Genomic DNA, 18232 nt, shown 5'->3' with positions numbered 1-18232 from the left:
AGCTTTAAAAAAAAGGAAACACATGATTGCATCCTAAAAGTTATTCTGCATAAATAATACTTCTATGTTTGTATGTATAATATTAGAAAATTAAATTGCAGAGTGTTAAAGAAATCATATATAATGATAGATGTAAAATTTCCAAGAAAATGTTCACCAAAGTCAGGCTTGTGGTTTCTACTGACAGAAGAACGTTTCTAAGAACTGTAATGATCTATTTCTTAACTTGCTTTATAAGGCATACAGAAGTTTATTTTATTATTTCTCTCAACTGTATACTTACATCTCTTCACTTTTTATTGGTATGATATTTTCTAAAATATGAAATTATATGTATAATATTTTAAAAGATATAAAATATTTATATCGATAAATTTCTGAGTCGACTGAGGGCCTTGAAAAGATGTTTGTAATGCCCATCATAAAAAATTAAGGGTTTAGATTTCCTAAAATGCCAGACCAATTAGAGATCAATAGGAGAAAGAGTCCAAAGAAAATGGAATAATTGCTGACTACCTAAGAAAATATCTGAGGATAAGAGCTAAATCATTCAAAAATTTTAGAGGGCATTGTAGCAGAAATGTAGGTACAAATTTTAGGGAAATACTTCTTTTTTTTTTGGGGAACAGCAGATCTGGAACAATCTAAGTATAGCTTTCACACTAGACAAATTAAATTATTTGTTACATACACTCATATGAATATTACTAAAGAATAATGTAGGTTTTAGTACATTGTGAGGAAAGATGTCAAATCTATATTAAGTGAAAATAGGTAAAGATGAATATCACTGTTCCTACTGGTAAATATATATGTGTGTATATGTATATATATATATATATATATATATACACACATACATACATATATATAGGCAAGGCAAGTGTTAGTCGCTGAGTTGTATCCGACTCTTTGCGACCCCATGGACTGTAGCTCTCCAGGCTCCTCTGTCAATGGAATTATCTGGACAAAAATATTGAAGTGAGTAGCCATTTCCTTCCGCAGGGGATCTTCCCAACCTAGGGGTCAAACCCAGGTCTTTTGCATTGCAGGCAGATTCTTCACCATCTGAGCCACCAGGGAAGCCACATATACATATACAGATATATATATACACACATTCATACATATACCTACACACACCCATACACATAAATTTATGTTTAATAGTTAGACAATATTCTGTCTTCTGTAAAGACAGAAGATAAGAGTGCTTATGTAGGAAAAACATAAAGCTAATTATCATTCATTATATATATATAGTTTTGTTCCATTCAAATTTTTAGCAATTTGTACTAGCTATTTTTTTCATTACATCAAGAATGAAATTATAGTCATAGTGTCTTCAGAATTGTTTAATAAAGAAGATGAAAGAGTAGAGCAATGAAAATTGATGACAGCACTTACAGTAAACGAGAAATCTGTTAAAGGTGGTAAAGTTAAAAATTGGCCATTGATCCTAAGGACTACATATTTTGTATAACATGTACCCATACAGAATCCTTTACCTTTCCTATATTTATGCATAATACAACAAATGTCTCAGAAAGTTATCAGTTGGAACTAGGACAACATCTCTAATTATCAGAATATATTTCTAGTTCTGTGTTTTGCATTTGTTTCTGAGAGAAGAATCGAGGCCAAGGAACTGGTCTTATTTATCTCAAATCCATAGAGCCTAACACTTCGCCTACACCGAGAAAGCACTTGCGTGTGCCTGCTCAATCACTTCGGAGAAGGCAATGGCACCCCACTCCAGTACTCTTGCCTGGAAAATCCCACGGACAGAGGAACCTGTCCCCCTGTCAGTCCATGGGGTCGCCAAGAGTCGGACACGACTGAATGATCTTACTTTCACTTTTCACTTTCATGCATTGGAGAAGGAAATGGCAACCCACTCCAGTGTTCTTGCCTAGAGAATCCCAGGGATGGGGGAGCCTGGTGGGCTGCCGTCCATGGGGTCGCACAGAGTCGGACACAGCTGAAGCGACTTAGCTTCAGCAGCAGCATCTCAATCGCTTCAGTCCTATCCCATTCTGTAATTCTATGGACTGTAGCCCACGAGGCTCCTCTGTCCTTGAGATTTCCCAGGTAAGAACACTGAAGTCGGTTGGCATGCCATCCTCCAAGGGATCTTCCTCACCCAGGGATCAAACCCATGTCTCCTGCATTGCTGGTGGATTCTTTACTACTGAGCAACCAGGGAAACACCCAGGAATGTTTATTGGTTGCTATGTTATTTATTGTTAAATCAACACAGTGTAAATTCAAAGTCATATGTAAAGCTAAGGATTTTTAAAGTGCTTTTTTTAAAAAAAAATCTTAGTTCTGTATAACAATGTGTCTATAAAAACCAGTGTTATGGACTGAACTGTGTTCCTGTTTTATTAAAACACTGAAGTCTGACAGTATTTGAAGGTAGATCTTTTAAAGGCAATTAATGTAAATGAGATCATAAGAGTGGGCCCTAATCCAATATGACAGATCACCTTATAAGAATAAGAGACCTTAGGATATACATATGGGCTTCCCAAATGGCACTAGTGGAAAAGAACCTGCGTGTCAATGCAGGAGACATGAGACACAAGTTCAATCTGGTCAGGAAGATCCCCTGGAGAAGGACATGGCAACCCACTTCAGTATTCTTGCCTGGAGAATCTCATGGGCAAAGGAGCCTGATGAGCTACAGGCCATAAGGTTACAAAGAGTAGGACGCCACTGAAGAGACTTAGCAGGCATGCAGGACGTGCATATACAGAGGAAAGACCATGAGAGGACAAAGCAAGAAAGTGGGCATCCGCAAGCTGTTCAGATAGGCCTTAAGGAAAACCAGCCCTGACAAAACTTTGGTCTTGGGCTTCTAGCTTGCCAAACTGAGAGAAAATAAATTTCTTTTTTTAATGCCATCCAGTCTTTTAAATTTAGTTATAACAGCCCTAGCAAACTACTGCATTAAGGAAGTTAAATTAGTTAAGATTTCTAATACCCAATATGATATTTGTTAGTCCATGTTTCTTCATGACTCTCAAATTATATTTGGAGTGGTAATAAATGCTGGGGAGAGTGTGAGGAAATGGATACACTCCTACACTGTTCATGGGAATGTAAGTTGATAGAGTCACTATGGAAAACAGTAGGAAATTTCCTCTAAAACGTAAAATTAAAATTACCATAGGATTCAACAATCCTATCCATTGACATATGGAAAAAACTATAATTCAAAAAGATACATGCACCCTTATGTTCCCAGCAGCAATATTCACAGTAGTCAAAACATGGAAACAGCCTAAATGCCCATCAACAGATGAATAGATCAAGAAGCTATAACACACACACATATATATATATAACACATATATAACACATATATAACACTTATAACACATGTATACAACAGAATGCTACTCAGTCATAGAAGAAAATGAAATAATTCCATTTGCAGCAACAAGGAAGCAACTAGAGATTATCATGTTCAAGAAGCAATGCTTAGAACTGGACATGGAACAATGGACTGGTTTCAAATTGGGAAAGGAGTACATCAAGTCTGTATATTGTCACCCTGTTTATTTAATTTCTATGCAGAGTACATCATGCAAAATGCCTGGCTGGATGAAGCACAAGCTGGAATCAAGATTGCCAGGAGAAATATTAATAACCTCAGATATGCAGATGACACCAGCCTTATGGCAGAAAGTGAAGAGGAACTGAAGAGCCTCTTGATGAAAGTGAGAGAGGAGAGTGAAAAAACTGGCTTAAAACTCAACATTCAAAAAATGAAAATCATGGCATCCAGTTCCATCACTTCATGGCAAATAGATGGGGAAACCATGGAAACAGTGACTGACTTTATTTTCTTGGGTTCCAAAGTCACTGCAGATGGTGACTGAAGCTTTGAAATTTGGAGAAATTTGATGTTGGAGAAGACTCTTGCAAGTATCATGGACAGCAAGGAGATCAAACCAGGACTGATGCTGAGGCTGAAGCATCAATACTTTGGCCACCTGATGTGAAGAACTGACCCATTGGAAAAGACCCTGAAGCTAGGAAAGATTGAAGGTAGGAGGAGAAGGGGACGACAGAAGATGAGATACTGGGATGGCGTTTCCAGCTAGATGGACTTGGGTTTGAGCAGGCTCTGGGAGTTGGTTATGGACAGGGAAACCTGGCGTACTGCAGTCCATGGGGTCACAGAGTCAGACACAACTGAGCAACTGAACTGAACTGAACTGATACATATGTATAACTCAATCACTATGTTATATCACAGAAATTATTGCATTTTAAATCAACTATACTTCAATTAAAAACAAAACAAAACAGTGTTTGGAGTGAAAGCCAGCTTCAGTGATGCAGTCAGATAAGAGCTAGACATTTGAAAATTGCAAAGCAAAACCATTTTTTATTAGAAAAAGCAGGTGATTAAAAATAGAGTGTACATAACTAGTGAAGTGAAAAATATACTGTTTTTAACATCTTGAGTTATAAACTCTTTCAAGTTTCTGCTTAATTTTTCAGTTTTCTATATTATAGTTATCCAAAACTATAAAGCAAACTAGGAAACTTCTCGGTATGATGCATTTTGATGAAACAGTTCTCATAGGACTTACTGAAGTTTCATCCCAAATTTATGAGAGATAGGAATACCTGGTACTCTGGTCCGAAGGAGGATGGTTTAAATTTTAAATCTAATATTCTATGATTTTCAAAATTTGTAGAACAAAATTCAGACAAAGTAAGTTATATACCAAATTTAATACCACTGTTAACATGGGTCAGGTTCCAGACTATTACTAAAATCAGGCAAGGAGACTATCTTCCTCTTTTAACAAACATTGCACTCATTTAACCACTAAGAAATCAAACATCTCCTCTATGAACACTCAGTGTATTAGACTTATTTGTGACATCCTGCATCTGACAAAAATACATATTCCATTGGATTGACATTTATTAGCATGTTTTATATTTCATTTTGTTTTGGTAACAATCTTTTAAGTATTGAAGCATCCTAATAAATAGAGGACAGTAAGGAAAGAGGAACCATGGCAAGAAATTTCTTGCCTCCCTTCCCCAATTAGTTATTGAACCACAGTTCCTTGATATCAATTGTGGAGCTTTTGTGAAAGTGAAAGTTTTAAAAATAGATTCCTTTCCTCTTCCTAGACTTTCCTGAAACCGCCTCAGCATCTTCTGATAATTACTTTAGAATGAAAAGCAGAGTCTCTTACCTAATACTTCACTGTAAAACTGGTCCCAAAACTGAGGGTCATATTGTTGGAGCCAGAAGTCAAAGAAAATGGTTAACATTAGATTTTTTACCCTTTGCAGAAATGTCATTTTGTCTGGTAATCCTGCCATGACAACAGGCACATAGGAAGGTGGAGATGGAAGTTGCCCACAGTATTTCTCCATTGTACTACCCAGGGAGAGTCTTAATGTATACACAAAAGGAATTCCCAGAATCTCAGCAATCAGCTCACCACAGGGCGTCACAGGGTCTATAACCATAGCTTTATAGTTGGTGTCCTGGAGTTTCTTCATGATTGTCTGGTTGTAGACAACACTCTCACAGATAAGTTTTAAATCTGAACTTATTTGAAGAAAAAAATCTTGAAGTTTCTTTGCTGATTGCCAGGGTGACAATGTTGGCATGACGTTAACAGATAGATCTAAAAATTCGTTTAGACTTTTTTCAGCAATCTCTTTGTCCTGTGGCACTGAGAACATCTCGAAGTTCAGTGTGGAAGGCTTGTTGTTGTCAATGATAAAATTTTGTGACGACACCAACACAGTCACTTCATGGCCTCTTTCCGTGAGTTTCTCCAGAATAACCTTTAGATTGAGCCAGTGGCTCATGTCACAGGGCCAAACCAGGATCTTCTCACAGAATCCACAGCCAGTGTAACAGAACTGCAGCAGTAGAATTGCTGAAACCCACTTTTTGGACATCATGATAGCAGCTCCCTCACACACTGCTCTGCAAACGCTGAATGCTTGTTGGGCACAAAACTGAAGTGGCAATTTAGACATCGATCAAGTTAAAAATTAATTTCTGGAGTTAGGAAACTTACATGCAGAGAACTTTGCCAGTTCTTAACTGGGCATGATATTTGTTCAGGAGAAGATAGGAAATATTCATATATTTTTGAGGAAATGATTGCAACCTTCTAGGAGTTTTAAAAATAGATTAAAATAGAAAAAAATAATGTTTTATTGACATTTTTAAAAAATGATAGAACCCATTTAAATATATCTAGCAAATAATATGGTACATCTCTTGGAACATGATGATTAATAATTTGGGGAAACATGAAAATATATGTCTTCTCATAAAGTTGGTCACATGCTAGAATGTAAATAAAACACATACATTGCCTAATATAGGAAGAATATGAATATACTAAGTGTTGTACAAAGATACAGGATTTCAGGGTCTCAGAATATACTGTCACTCTAATGTGAAGAAACCAGACAAAGCTTCAACACAGAGGGGACATTTCAGCTAAACTCAGAAGCAAAGAATACAGGAGAAGGGTTTTAAAGTTGAATAGAAGAAAGGGATAAAAAGATGAATGATACGTAAGTCATGGTCATTTAAGTATACAGTTGTTAGTTCAGTATGTATGGAGCAGAGGCTAACACAGGACTGTGCAGAAAAGGGAAATATTAGTTAAAATAGGACAATTTGGAGAGCCTTAAATGCTGTACACTGGATTCAGTTTAATCTTCATAAAAAGATGTGTACTCAAATTTTCAAATCAGGTACAGAAAATGATCATATATGTCCTTTAATAAACCTAAACTGGCCTCTGAATATTATCTGAGTTGCAAAGAAAAAAAGCATACGTAAGTAGATAAAATTAAATTTTAAGACAGCAGGATTTGATCAGAGTATCAGGGAGAATATAATATTGGTTTGTGAATAGAGGGTCTAGAATGAGAGTCATGACTGCTGAGAAGTGAAGGGTGCTCAGTCATTAACAGGGGAGTGCTTGGTTTAGACTCTGAGCAATCAGAGAGTGCTAAGAACTCTAGAAAAATCACAAAACTCTAAAGGAGTAGTAGTTAACGGAAACATTTTTTGACCGACCATGTGTCATTAATGATTGATAATGTGTGTGAATCTCAAGAGAGGGGAAATATTTAGGAGCACAGATTTTGTGTCGCATCATCGATCTGTATTTCAGTCCAATTCCAATTTCTTTTCAAAACTTTTGATATTTCATGTCTCCAACAAGCAACTTTTCGCACTTACTTTATACTGGATTCTATACCATGCACAGGGTATAAAGAAACAAGTAAGATACGCTTCTAATTCAAAATGATCTCATAGATTATTGCAGAAAATAAATTATCATGATAATTAATACTTCTCCCTTATAATTCTACAAATATAAGGGAGACGGATCATAGAAGGTATAGATGAAATGAGGAAGGGCAAAGCTCATGAAGGAGGTTGCTTGGTGGGGGAAGATAATGATGAAATTTTTAAGTTAGCGAAGTCTTTAAGAGTCTACTTAGTAGGCTGAAAAGTATTACTTAAAAGTGAAAGAGAATGTTAATGTATCTGTGTTCTAAGAATTGTGACATAGCTATACCAAGGGTTATGTTCAGTTACAAAATAATATTCATTTCAATAATTTGAGAGAGATATATTGAAATTTCAATTTCCCTTGAGAGCTTTTCTGTTTTGCCAAAACAAAAACCCAGAGTAGGTTTGCTTAAAGATGCAAAGAATAATCTAGGATTAAGGATTGAGAGTTGTGTTGTGTTGCATAATTAGGCTTTGCATAAACTCTGCTAATGACTGGTAAAAAGCATAATCCAAAAGAGAATCAGAAAATAGAACAGAACCATAAATTCACTAAGAGAAAACAGATAATGTTATAATCTGAGGATAAAAGTCATTTTACACAGGATAAATAGCCCCAAAGTGATTAAACAAAGATTGATAAATGCATCTAATCACTACGATGAAGTTCATATGTTGTAAAAATATTTAAATGAAGTCAAACAGAGAGCAGAGATATATAGTGCAGGTTAGAAATTGACCTCAGTATACATGTTATTGGGCTTCCCTGGTAGCTCAGCTGGTAAGAAATCTGCCTGCAATACAGGAGACCTGGGCTCATTCCCTGGGTTTGATCCCTGGGTTGGGAAGATCCCCTGGAGGAAGGCATGACAACCCACTCCAGTATTCTTGCTTGAATAGAGAAATATCTCTAAGTTGTTTTATTATATGAGAAAACTAAGGGAGAGCTCAGATTTTGAAGAATGATTAATTTTCATAAATGTAAAAGTATAGACATATATTTACTTATATCCAACTGAAACATTTAAAATTCTGAATAAAATATAAAATTGCCCCATAGAAATTCATTTCTGATTTTCAAGAAGGTAAAAAGTCAGCAGACAGAATCCCTAAACAAAGTCAAGGCAGGAATTCTGATGTTCAATCTTGTTGTTTCTTTGTAGAACACACCATAGGCGCCAAGAGTGGAGAGAAGGAAAGTCTGAAGCCTTGCCAAGATCCTACACCCTGTGTATGTTCATGTAATGCTAGATTCTCAAGATATGGCCTCCCTTTTACAAACAAATTCACTTACACAGAAGTTTACAGCAAGGATAATTGCTAGTTTTGACTTGCTGGTGTGTAGATGAAAAAGATCTTTTAGAATTCTTAACAGTCAATCTTCATATGGATTTCCAGCTCGAACTAGAAAAGCCTCTTTGAAGAAACTTTGAACCCAACTTCAAAGGTTTCCACTGATAAAATTTGAAGGTAAATAAGCACCTCCTTGTTAAAAGAAAACAAGGATTCAGGACTGAGAACCAGCAAAAGCAGCAGAAGCCAGAAATATGATTTCAATGATTTAAAATATTATTGTATGAAATGAAAAATAAAATTATTTTTACAATAAATTTAAGGGTATGAAAGCAAAGTCTGAAAATATTGGTAAGAAACAAGAGATTAAAAAGAATAACTGTGAAAATTTGCCAAAGAAACAAAGTGAATTTCTGGAATTTAAAAATTCACTAAATCAGATTTAAGTTAATGAATAGACTGAAGAGTAGATTAAGCACAGCTGTACAAATAAACAGTGACCCAAAAGAGAAATCAAAAGATGTTATGTAGAATTAAGTTTTGAATAAAAAATGGAAATGATGATAGAATGTTAAAGATGCATGAAGAATAGACTAAGGCCTTTGAATCTAGTTATTGGTTTTGTCTACTCAGGGCTTCGTCTTTCAAGTCTTTTTTTACTCTTTAGAGCTTGTGCATTTTTCATGCAGCCAGACTGCACAACTAAGCCCTAAATTTCTGTTTTTTTACCCAAATCTTCCAACTACTTAAAATTTTTAAAGTAGTCATTTTAAACATAAGCAATTCTAAATTAAGTCAAGATTTCTGTATATCCTTCAGGATTATTACTATGTTTTTCTAAAAGTGATTTTCTATTTCCATTACTCCTTCTGAATTATTCATTGGAATTTTATTGGAAAGGATTATAAAAATATGTGCCAACACCTGATTAGTATGATTTGCAGTCTCACAGTATCTCCCTTCGAGATGCTTGCTCATCACAAAGGGGAAAATAGGGAGCATCCTGGCAGACGCACTTGTAACTAAGTGACCAAAATATGGTCACTAGTAATAAACTGTCTATATGATGTACCTCTTATGCATCTCACTGCGAAGGACACAAGGTTACTTCTATAGTATTCTTACCCCGAACACATCATCTTTCCCTAATCACAAGAAAATACCAGAAAAAAAGTTAAGGGACATTCTAAAAATTAACTAGCCAGTGCTCTTTAGAAAAACAAAGACAGCCTGTGGGAACTGTCAGAAACTGAAGAGTAGGGAGACTGGACAAGTAAATGCAAGGAGGAAACTTGGATTGTTTACTGAAAAGAAAAAAGGATATCAGCAGGATAATTGATAATTTTTCATAAGAATTTCTAGTTTTGATAATTTTATGATTATATAAAATATTGATCTTAAAAACCCAATTAAAAAATCAATGATTCCTTCTATATTTATTAATTAGAATTTAAATAATTTCCTACTATTCACTTATTTATACTTATATTGCTCTAACTCAAAAATGTTTTTATACATTTAATTATAATCATTATTTATTTTATTGTTCAAATTGTCACAGACATTGGAAACTTTTTCATACATTGGTTTCTACATCCTTTTGATATGGCCCCATCATTTTCAATTACTTGTTACTTTTTGAAACCGCAAAATGTTTCAGGATCATCTACTATTTTCACTGTCCCAACCTTAGAACTAACCATTTCTTCAAAGAATGCTGGTTCATTTTATTAGAGAATGGCACTTAAAAATCAAGATGAGTATATTAGATGTGTTCATTGTTACTTGTGTTTTAGCCATATATAGGTAGATATAGTTCAACTTTAAACAATATCAGCAACATCAATGTCAACTTAGAAACACACACATATATAATACTGACAATTTTAGAATTAGCAATAAGAAAAATAGCTAAAACAGTATGGATAATTCAATAAAACACTGTAATTCATGATTGCAGTGTAAATTTCTGTGTAAAATATTTTTTTGTTTTTTAATAAAATAAAAAATAAAATTATAAATTATAAAAATTTTTGGTATCCATTTATTGAAGAGAGTATCCTTTCTCCATTGTATGTTCCTTGTTACTTTGTCATAAAATAATTCTCCACGTATTTGTGGGTTTATTTCTGGCCTCTCAGTTCTGTTTCATTGATTTCTATGTCTATTTTCCAGCCAATTCCATGCTGTCTTGATTACTATAGCTTTGTAATACAGTTTGGAATCAGGGAGCATTGTACCTCCACTTGAGTTCTTCAGCTCCAGATTTTCTGCTTGAGTCTCTTTAGAGTTTAAATATCCCTGGTAAATTATTCTTTCTGTTAATTAATTCATTAATCTTGTTCCTGAACTCAGTGAATTGCCTGAGTTTTCTTGTCACTTTTTGAGTTTCTTCATGATAGCTATTTTGAATTCTCTGTCAGATTATGATGTTCTGTGGTTCTAAGGTTGGTTTTTGGAGAACTTTCCTATTCTTTTTGTGGAACAATGTTACTGTGGATCTTCATGAAGCTTCGTTGTTTCTCCGCTGGCACATTTGAAGTAGTGAATGCCTTTCTTCTTTAGGTAATGTTTTCTTTCTTGTCTCGGCTGGTACAGAATCCCCCAGCAACGCAGGAGACCCCGTTTGACCTCTGGGTGGGGAAGATCCCTTGGAGAAGGGATAGGCCACCCACTCCAGTCTTGGGCTTCCCTGGTGGCTCAGCTGGTAAAGAATACTCTTGCAATGTGGGAGACCAGGGTTTGATCCCTGCGTTGGGGAGATCCCCTGGAGAAGGGCATAGCAACCCACTCCAGTGTTCTTGCCTGGAGAATCCCAAGGACAGAGGAGCCTGGGGAGCTGCAGTCCATGAGGCCGCAAAGAGCCTGAGCAGGAGCAGGATTCAACTAGCTGCCCTTCTATTGTCTTCCAGTAGGTGGCGCCATAGCACAAGTTTTTGTTTTTTGCTTGCATGCGCTCTCTCTAGCTCTGTTTGAGAGTAGGCACTTTCCACCCTCCACTAGCTGTCAGAGGTGTTCGCCTATGCTGGCCTGTCACTGCTTTGGAGTCCTCGGTGCCCTGCTACCACTAGTGCCCCTGGTATCGCTGCCTGAGGCTCCAGGAGAGTGCGTGCTTCTGTTGGGTCTGTCATCTCCCGAGTCACATACAGGCGTGGTCTTTGGTATCCACAGGGGTGATGGAATTTGGGGAAGGTAGGGATCACAAGTTCCTCTGCTGTGGGTGTTTGGTCCTTATCAGTGGAGCCGGAGATCAAATATTATTCTGTCTCATCGACCCCTTACTCATTTACTGTGAGTGCTGATGACAACTGACAAGCCTTTCCGACCACTACATGGGGATGACTGACAATGCAGAAAGAGAAACAGGGCCACAGAGGAAATACATAAGAAGAATGAGCTAAGTGGTAGGAGTTATTTAGTCTGATAAGTGTCTGAAAAGGACTGGAGAGCAGCTATGTTGGAAAAGGATCTTAGAGATTGATTGATGTGTTGGTCACAAAGGTATATACATTTGATATGCAAATCACTATGTGCTTTATGTACTTTAAACAGATACATGCAAATTATTTATTAATAAAAGATAATAATGAGACAGCACTGCACTTCATTATGGTTACAATTAAAGTAAAAGAATGAAGAGAAATGCCAAGTGAAAATGGAGAACAATTGGAATACTAGTAAATGGCTGATGAGATTATTAATTGGTCTAAGAACTTGAAAATTAGCAGTATTTTCTAAAGCTAAGCAGATTCATACCCTATGACTTGGCAATTCCTTTCTTATATATACACCTTGTAGTACAACATACTTGTATTCACCAAAAGACATGTAGAAGAAGTGTTTGTAGCAGTGTTTATCATACATAGCCCAAACCAAGACAGCCAACATGACCACTGGAGGTAGAATGGATAAGTAAAATTTACATTAATTCAAAAGATTCTGTATAGCTATGAGAACGAACACACTACATCTACGTGTGACAACTTGGACAAATATAAAAAGCATACTATTAAATAAAAGGAGCAAAATACAAAAGGGCCATAATGTGTGGTTCATTTATACAGTTTAAAAGTGGTCAAATTTAATCTGTGGTGTTAGAAGTCAAAAAAGCTGTTATCTTCAGATGGGTGTAGTCAGGACTGATATGAGGAAGTTTAGGGAATTACAGGTGTAATAATGTTTTGCTTCTTGGTTTGGGTTCTTATTGCATGGGTTTATACTATGAAATTGCAATGAACTGTACAATTTATGACTTAGGTTTTACTTGCAAGAAAGGTTACACAGAATCTTAAAGAGCTCACAGCACTAACCATAGGAAAGCCATGTGTGAGAAGGAATTAAAAGCCTATGTGAGAGCAGATTAACAGAGATCCACATTTTCCAGGGAAAAGAGATGTTGGTAATAGTGATTAGAATGGGAGTGGGATACAGAAAAACAGACAAACAAAAAAACCTCAGGCCAGGCCTCGGTTGGAGAGGGAGGTGGGAGGGGGGATCGAGATGGGGAATACATGTAAATCCATGGCTGATTCATGTCAATGTATGACAAAAACCACTAAAATATTGTAAAGTAATTAGTCTCCAACTAATAAAAATAAATGGGGGAAAAAAAAGGCAGCCAGAAATCAAATGCAAAAAATGTACTGAGTAATTTAGTACAGCTTCAGGCAAGTTTGCTAGAGGGGAAATTTTATGAGGCTCAATTATTTTATGTTTTTTTTTTTAATGGCCTGGAAAAAGATAGGGTTAGTTATAGGGAATACATCTAAAATTTAGCAGCAGGGAAAGAGGGACCAACATGGAACCTACATGGTACTTACAGGTAAAAGCAGGTGTCAGCCACAAATTGGCACTTGCCACGGACGCTTGCCACCTACCTCTACAAGGAATCATGTCCTGCTGAAGCTGCTGATCTCCAATACCCCCGAAGGAGTCAAGGTGGAGAATAGAAATAACGTGTTCTGTGCTCCAGGAAACTGGCAGGACACGTCCTCAGATAGTTAGATTTTCTCAGGAGTTGATTTTATAAGCCCAATTCTTATATCTCCTTCTATCTAGAAAAGCACTAAAATCCTTCTTCGTGGTGCCAATTGCTTCTCATGACTAGCAGAAGCTTCATGAGACCAGCAGAAACTTTCTACCAAAAGCATGCACTTGATTGCATGTCCTCCCCCTTTACCAAAATCACATATATACTGACCTTCCCCCCTTACCTCTTTGCAACAGTCTCTCAGAGCTACCTGAGGGGCTGTCTCCTAAGCTGCAGTCCTCATATTGCCCCCAATGAAACTTAACTTGCAACTCTCACATTGGGCACATTTTTTTCTTTTTGTCAACACAGGCTATACTGGCTGAGTGGTACATAGATTAGTACTGGTCTTTCCTCTCTAATGTCTGCAGAGTGCTGGGAAAAATAGAGGCAGACCAGGAAACCAAAAGACAGAGGCGAAATGGGACCATTCAGTTTCCTTACCAATTTAACTATTTCCATGACAACATTCAAGTCCTTGGCCTTCCTGTGGCTATAGCAAAGGCTAGTACCTAGTCCTGCCCACTTGAGAACTACCTATGGTCTGCATGTACAGCAAATCTCTCTGAGGTTGGGAGAGAAATCAAACTCAGTGTAGTTTGAAGATACCTTGTGGAACAATTGGCCAGGACAAGATTTATTTATAGACTCACTCCTGAATATAAAAAATGATCGGCCTATATTCCCAGATAGGCCTGTCCTATTTGGAGTTAGAAACATATTTAAAATAGAATTGATGATCATTTTAATTTACTTCATTCATAAAAGATATCCTCACTGACAAATAAAGCAGAGTTTTTAACCAGTGCAATTAGATATTTCCTTGATGAATGAGTGTTAGTCGCTCAGTCATGTCTGACTCTGCGATACCAAGGACTATAGCCCACCAGGCTCCTCTGTCCATGGGATTCTGCAGGCAAGAATACTGGAGTGGGTAGCCAATTCCTTTCTCTGGGGGGATCTTCCTGATCCAGGGATCAAACCGGGGTCTCATGCATTGTAGGCAGATTCTTTACCATTTAGCCACCAGGGAAGCCCATTTACTTACTTCTATCTCTTTCAGAGTAGATAGTTGAGGGGTTTTGTTATTGCTTGTTTGTTTTTCACATTTTATTTTTCTAGCCTTTCCCACAGAACTGAAGAACGGACATTGAAATGGACACTTCACAGCACATGATGTTATGAAACCTCTTGTGTTCAAAGAAAATAATATCAAATGTATAAACTGATCTGTTTCAGGATCAGGTTACAGTTCACAGGTGTCTCTAATACTTGATGAATGTAATTGCAAACAGAGGACAAGCTGGATTTTAGCAGTTCTTCTTGAAAATACACTTCTATTTGAAATAAAATATTCAAGGTAGTTATTGTTGTCCAAGTACATTGAGTAACATGAGGAGCATTAAGGATTTACATAAATAAGATATTCCATTTCTTAAATAAGTCTGCAGCTAGATCATTGCCCTGTGAAAATGAGAAGTTGTGAACATTCTGTATCATTCTTTACACACGTTACATAATCTGTCACAACACCATTTGAGAAAGGAGATTTTGTATAGCACAGAGGTGTTTATTTTCTACAAATACTTACTATGTTCTATTTACACAGTCCCATGATAGTATAATCAGGACATTGTCATTGCACAGTTTTGTGTAGTTTGTTATAAATAATATTCAATATAAATGTAGTCCCTCATAATTGATGTAGCATTGCTGCTATTGTTCAGATGCTGTCGTGTCTGACTCTTTGCGACCCCATGGACTGCAGCACACCTGGCCTCCCTATCCTGTATCTCCTGGAGATTACTCAAACTTATGTCCATTGGGTCAATGATGCCATCCAACAACTTCATCCTCTGCTGCCCCCTTCTCCTCATGCCCTCAATCTTTCTAGAGTAAAAGAATAATATCTTGCATATTACCTTTGTAAGAAAGTACCATTGGTAGCATCACTTAATTGCTGTTAATTAGTATCCCTGCTACTACTAACAAATCTAGAGGAAAAAAGCATTCAGGAAAGAATAAAATAGAAAAAGAAAAGAAGACTCATGAAGATCAGAAAAAGAAGTAATACAAACAATAAACCATAACTGGCCTTGACAGTTTGCTTTATTTTGTTTGATTTTCACGAAGAATCAGTAAGGCAAGAAACCCTGAGGCTTGCCAAAGATCCCTGAGCAATTAAGCTGGAGGCAATGCTGGCCCAAGCACTGAGGGGAGCCTCAGGATGGAGAGATAGTGAGAGGCAGAGAAGAGTACAAATTCAAGTTCCCAGTGTCTAATCCTAGGACTTTTAAAGCTTCCTAAAACAAAGAAAACATGGAGAATGAAGAAGGGAAAGTAAATTGGGTATCACTTCAAAAATATTTTTAGTAGTGTCATAATTTATCCATAAAAAGCAGAGACATTACTGTGCCAACAAAGTCCATCTAGTCAAAGCTATGGTTTTTCCAGTAGTTATGTGTGGACATGAGAATTGGACTCTAAAGAAAGCTGAGTGCTGAAGAATTGATGCTTTTGAACTGTGGTGTTGGAGAAGACTCTTGAGAGTCCCTTGGACTGTGAGGAGATCTAACCAATCAATTCTAATGGAAATCAGCCCTGGGTATTCAATGGAAGGACTGGTGCTGAAGCTGAAACTCCAATACTTTGGCCACCCGATGTGAAGAACTGACTCATTGGAAAAGACTCTGATGCTGGGAAAGATTGAAGGCAGGAAAGAAGGGGATGACAGAGGATGAGATGGTTGGATGGCATCACTGACTCAGTAGACATGAGTTTGAGTAAGCTCCAGGAGTTGGTGATGGACAGGGAGGCCTGGCGTGCTGTGATTCATGGGGTCACGAAGAGTCGGACATGACTGAGCAAATGAACTGAACTGAATTTATCCTGGTGAATGTATTTATATTTTCATTTATATTTCAAGATGTTTTCATTTATATTTGAAGGTTGCTTTGCACATTGAAAAGCTATTACCTAAACAGGCACAAGATTATTTGCTTGAGACAACATCATGCATATTAATACCACCATTCCATTGTTTAGGAATTTTCCAAAAATAACATTCAATTGTGTACACATATATAATATATAATAAGTAGTGGTAAAGAACCTGCCTGCCAGTGTAGGAGACATAATAGACAAGGGTTTGATCCCTGGGTGGGGAACATCCCCTGGAGGAGGGAATGGCAATACACTCCAATATTCTTGCCTGGAGAATCCCATGGACAGAGGAGCCTGGAGGGCTCCAGTCCATGGGGCAACAAACAGTCAGATATGACCGAAGTGACTTAGCCCACACATATTTACTTCAGCTTGGCACTTGCAGTGGTATGGAAACCTTTTGCTGGATCAATAAGAATAAATAAGATATCTGGAACCATTAGTAAGAGAACATTTTAGAGACTTACCTAGGACTTTGCTGTAGTATGAATTCCACTCACCCCAGTAGGATTGAAATATATAGTCTTGCAGGGGATAAGATATGGTATTTTTAAGCCTTTCACCGAAGGTCATCTGGTCCGTGAGCTCGGAAAGGGCTGCGGGTACATAGGACACAGGTGCTGGAATTTTTCCGCAGTGTCTCTCCACTGTTGATGCTGGGGAGAACCTCAGGGTGTACATAAATGGAATCCCTAATTTCAGAGCAACCAGATCTCCGCAGACTGTTACTGGGTCGGCCAGCAACACATCAAAACGACTTTTCTGAAGTCTTGCCATTAACTTGGGGTTGTTTAATACTCCATCACAGATTTGTATATTAATTCGGAAGAAAGTATCTAGGAGTTTTCCTAGTTCTTGGTAGAAAGCCCAGAGTGTGAGAGGAGTCGGTCTGTGGTCTATCCACAGCATTATCATGTGTTCAATTAAGGAATCTATATTGCTCTTCTTGTAGGAAACAGGTATCACCTCAAAATTCACAGGAGAGTCAGAATTGGAGTTGATGAATAGAGTCGCTGATGAAGCTAGTACAGTCACATTGTGATTTCTTTGATTCAGCTCTTCTAAAATCATCTTAATATTTAACCAATGGCTACCATCCGTTGGCCAAATTAGCACATTCCCACTTAGAACAATTTCAATCAGAGTCAAATTAAAAATCAGGTGATGGTAAAACTTCTTAGGTATGGTGACATCCATTATGGAAACCATCTTACTGTAGATCTTTTAAGATGAAAAGAAGCTTTCAGCGTATAAAGTATTTAGGTAGATTATTTTTTTCAAATAAAATAATATTTAATGTGACAGCTACATTCTTTAATAACTCAACTGGTCTATAGATTAAGAGGAAAACAATATAACTCAAGTTCTTAAATGCATTAATATGATTATTCCAACAAAAGAAATGAAATCTGGTGCTATTTTAAAGAAAGAGAAGCAGATGGGTTATAAGCCTGACACCTATGTTTGCTGCAGTAGTAACTGTGATTTATAAAATGCATATTCAGATTAGTATATCTTTCCCCAAATTAGATGAAAAATAACAGGTCTCACTGCTACGGCCACTTTGTCAAGACTTACAGTTCTTTCAAGTTGGATGTCTTTAACTATATATGTATATAGGACATTTTTACATGCATTGTCTGATTTAATCCTTT

At 36.9% G+C, this 18232-nt stretch overlaps 1 protein-coding gene across 5 annotated transcripts in view; it reads right to left on the bottom strand.

Annotated features, from left to right (window-relative positions):
- LOC110150323 (UDP-glucuronosyltransferase 2A1) overlaps positions 1-18232 on the bottom strand; it is a 51893-nt gene that overhangs the window by 21230 nt on the left and 12431 nt on the right. For 2 of the 5 annotated variants that reach the window (XM_070458320.1, XM_020913247.2), the window contains exon 2: positions 17045-17676. The exons of 2 other annotated variants lie outside the window; for them this stretch is intronic. In XM_070458320.1, coding sequence (XP_070314421.1) covers positions 17045-17676 — 632 coding nt within the window. Of the gene's footprint in view, positions 1-5228; positions 5992-17044; positions 17677-18232 lie in introns of those variants that run through there. One more of the 5 variants, XM_020913249.2, reaches the window with a different exon arrangement.

This window comes from Odocoileus virginianus, chromosome 29 (genome assembly GCF_023699985.2).
Source record: "Odocoileus virginianus isolate 20LAN1187 ecotype Illinois chromosome 29, Ovbor_1.2, whole genome shotgun sequence".
NCBI lineage: Eukaryota > Metazoa > Chordata > Mammalia > Artiodactyla > Cervidae > Odocoileus > Odocoileus virginianus.
This window is presented reverse-complemented; position numbering and strand designations above follow the sequence as displayed.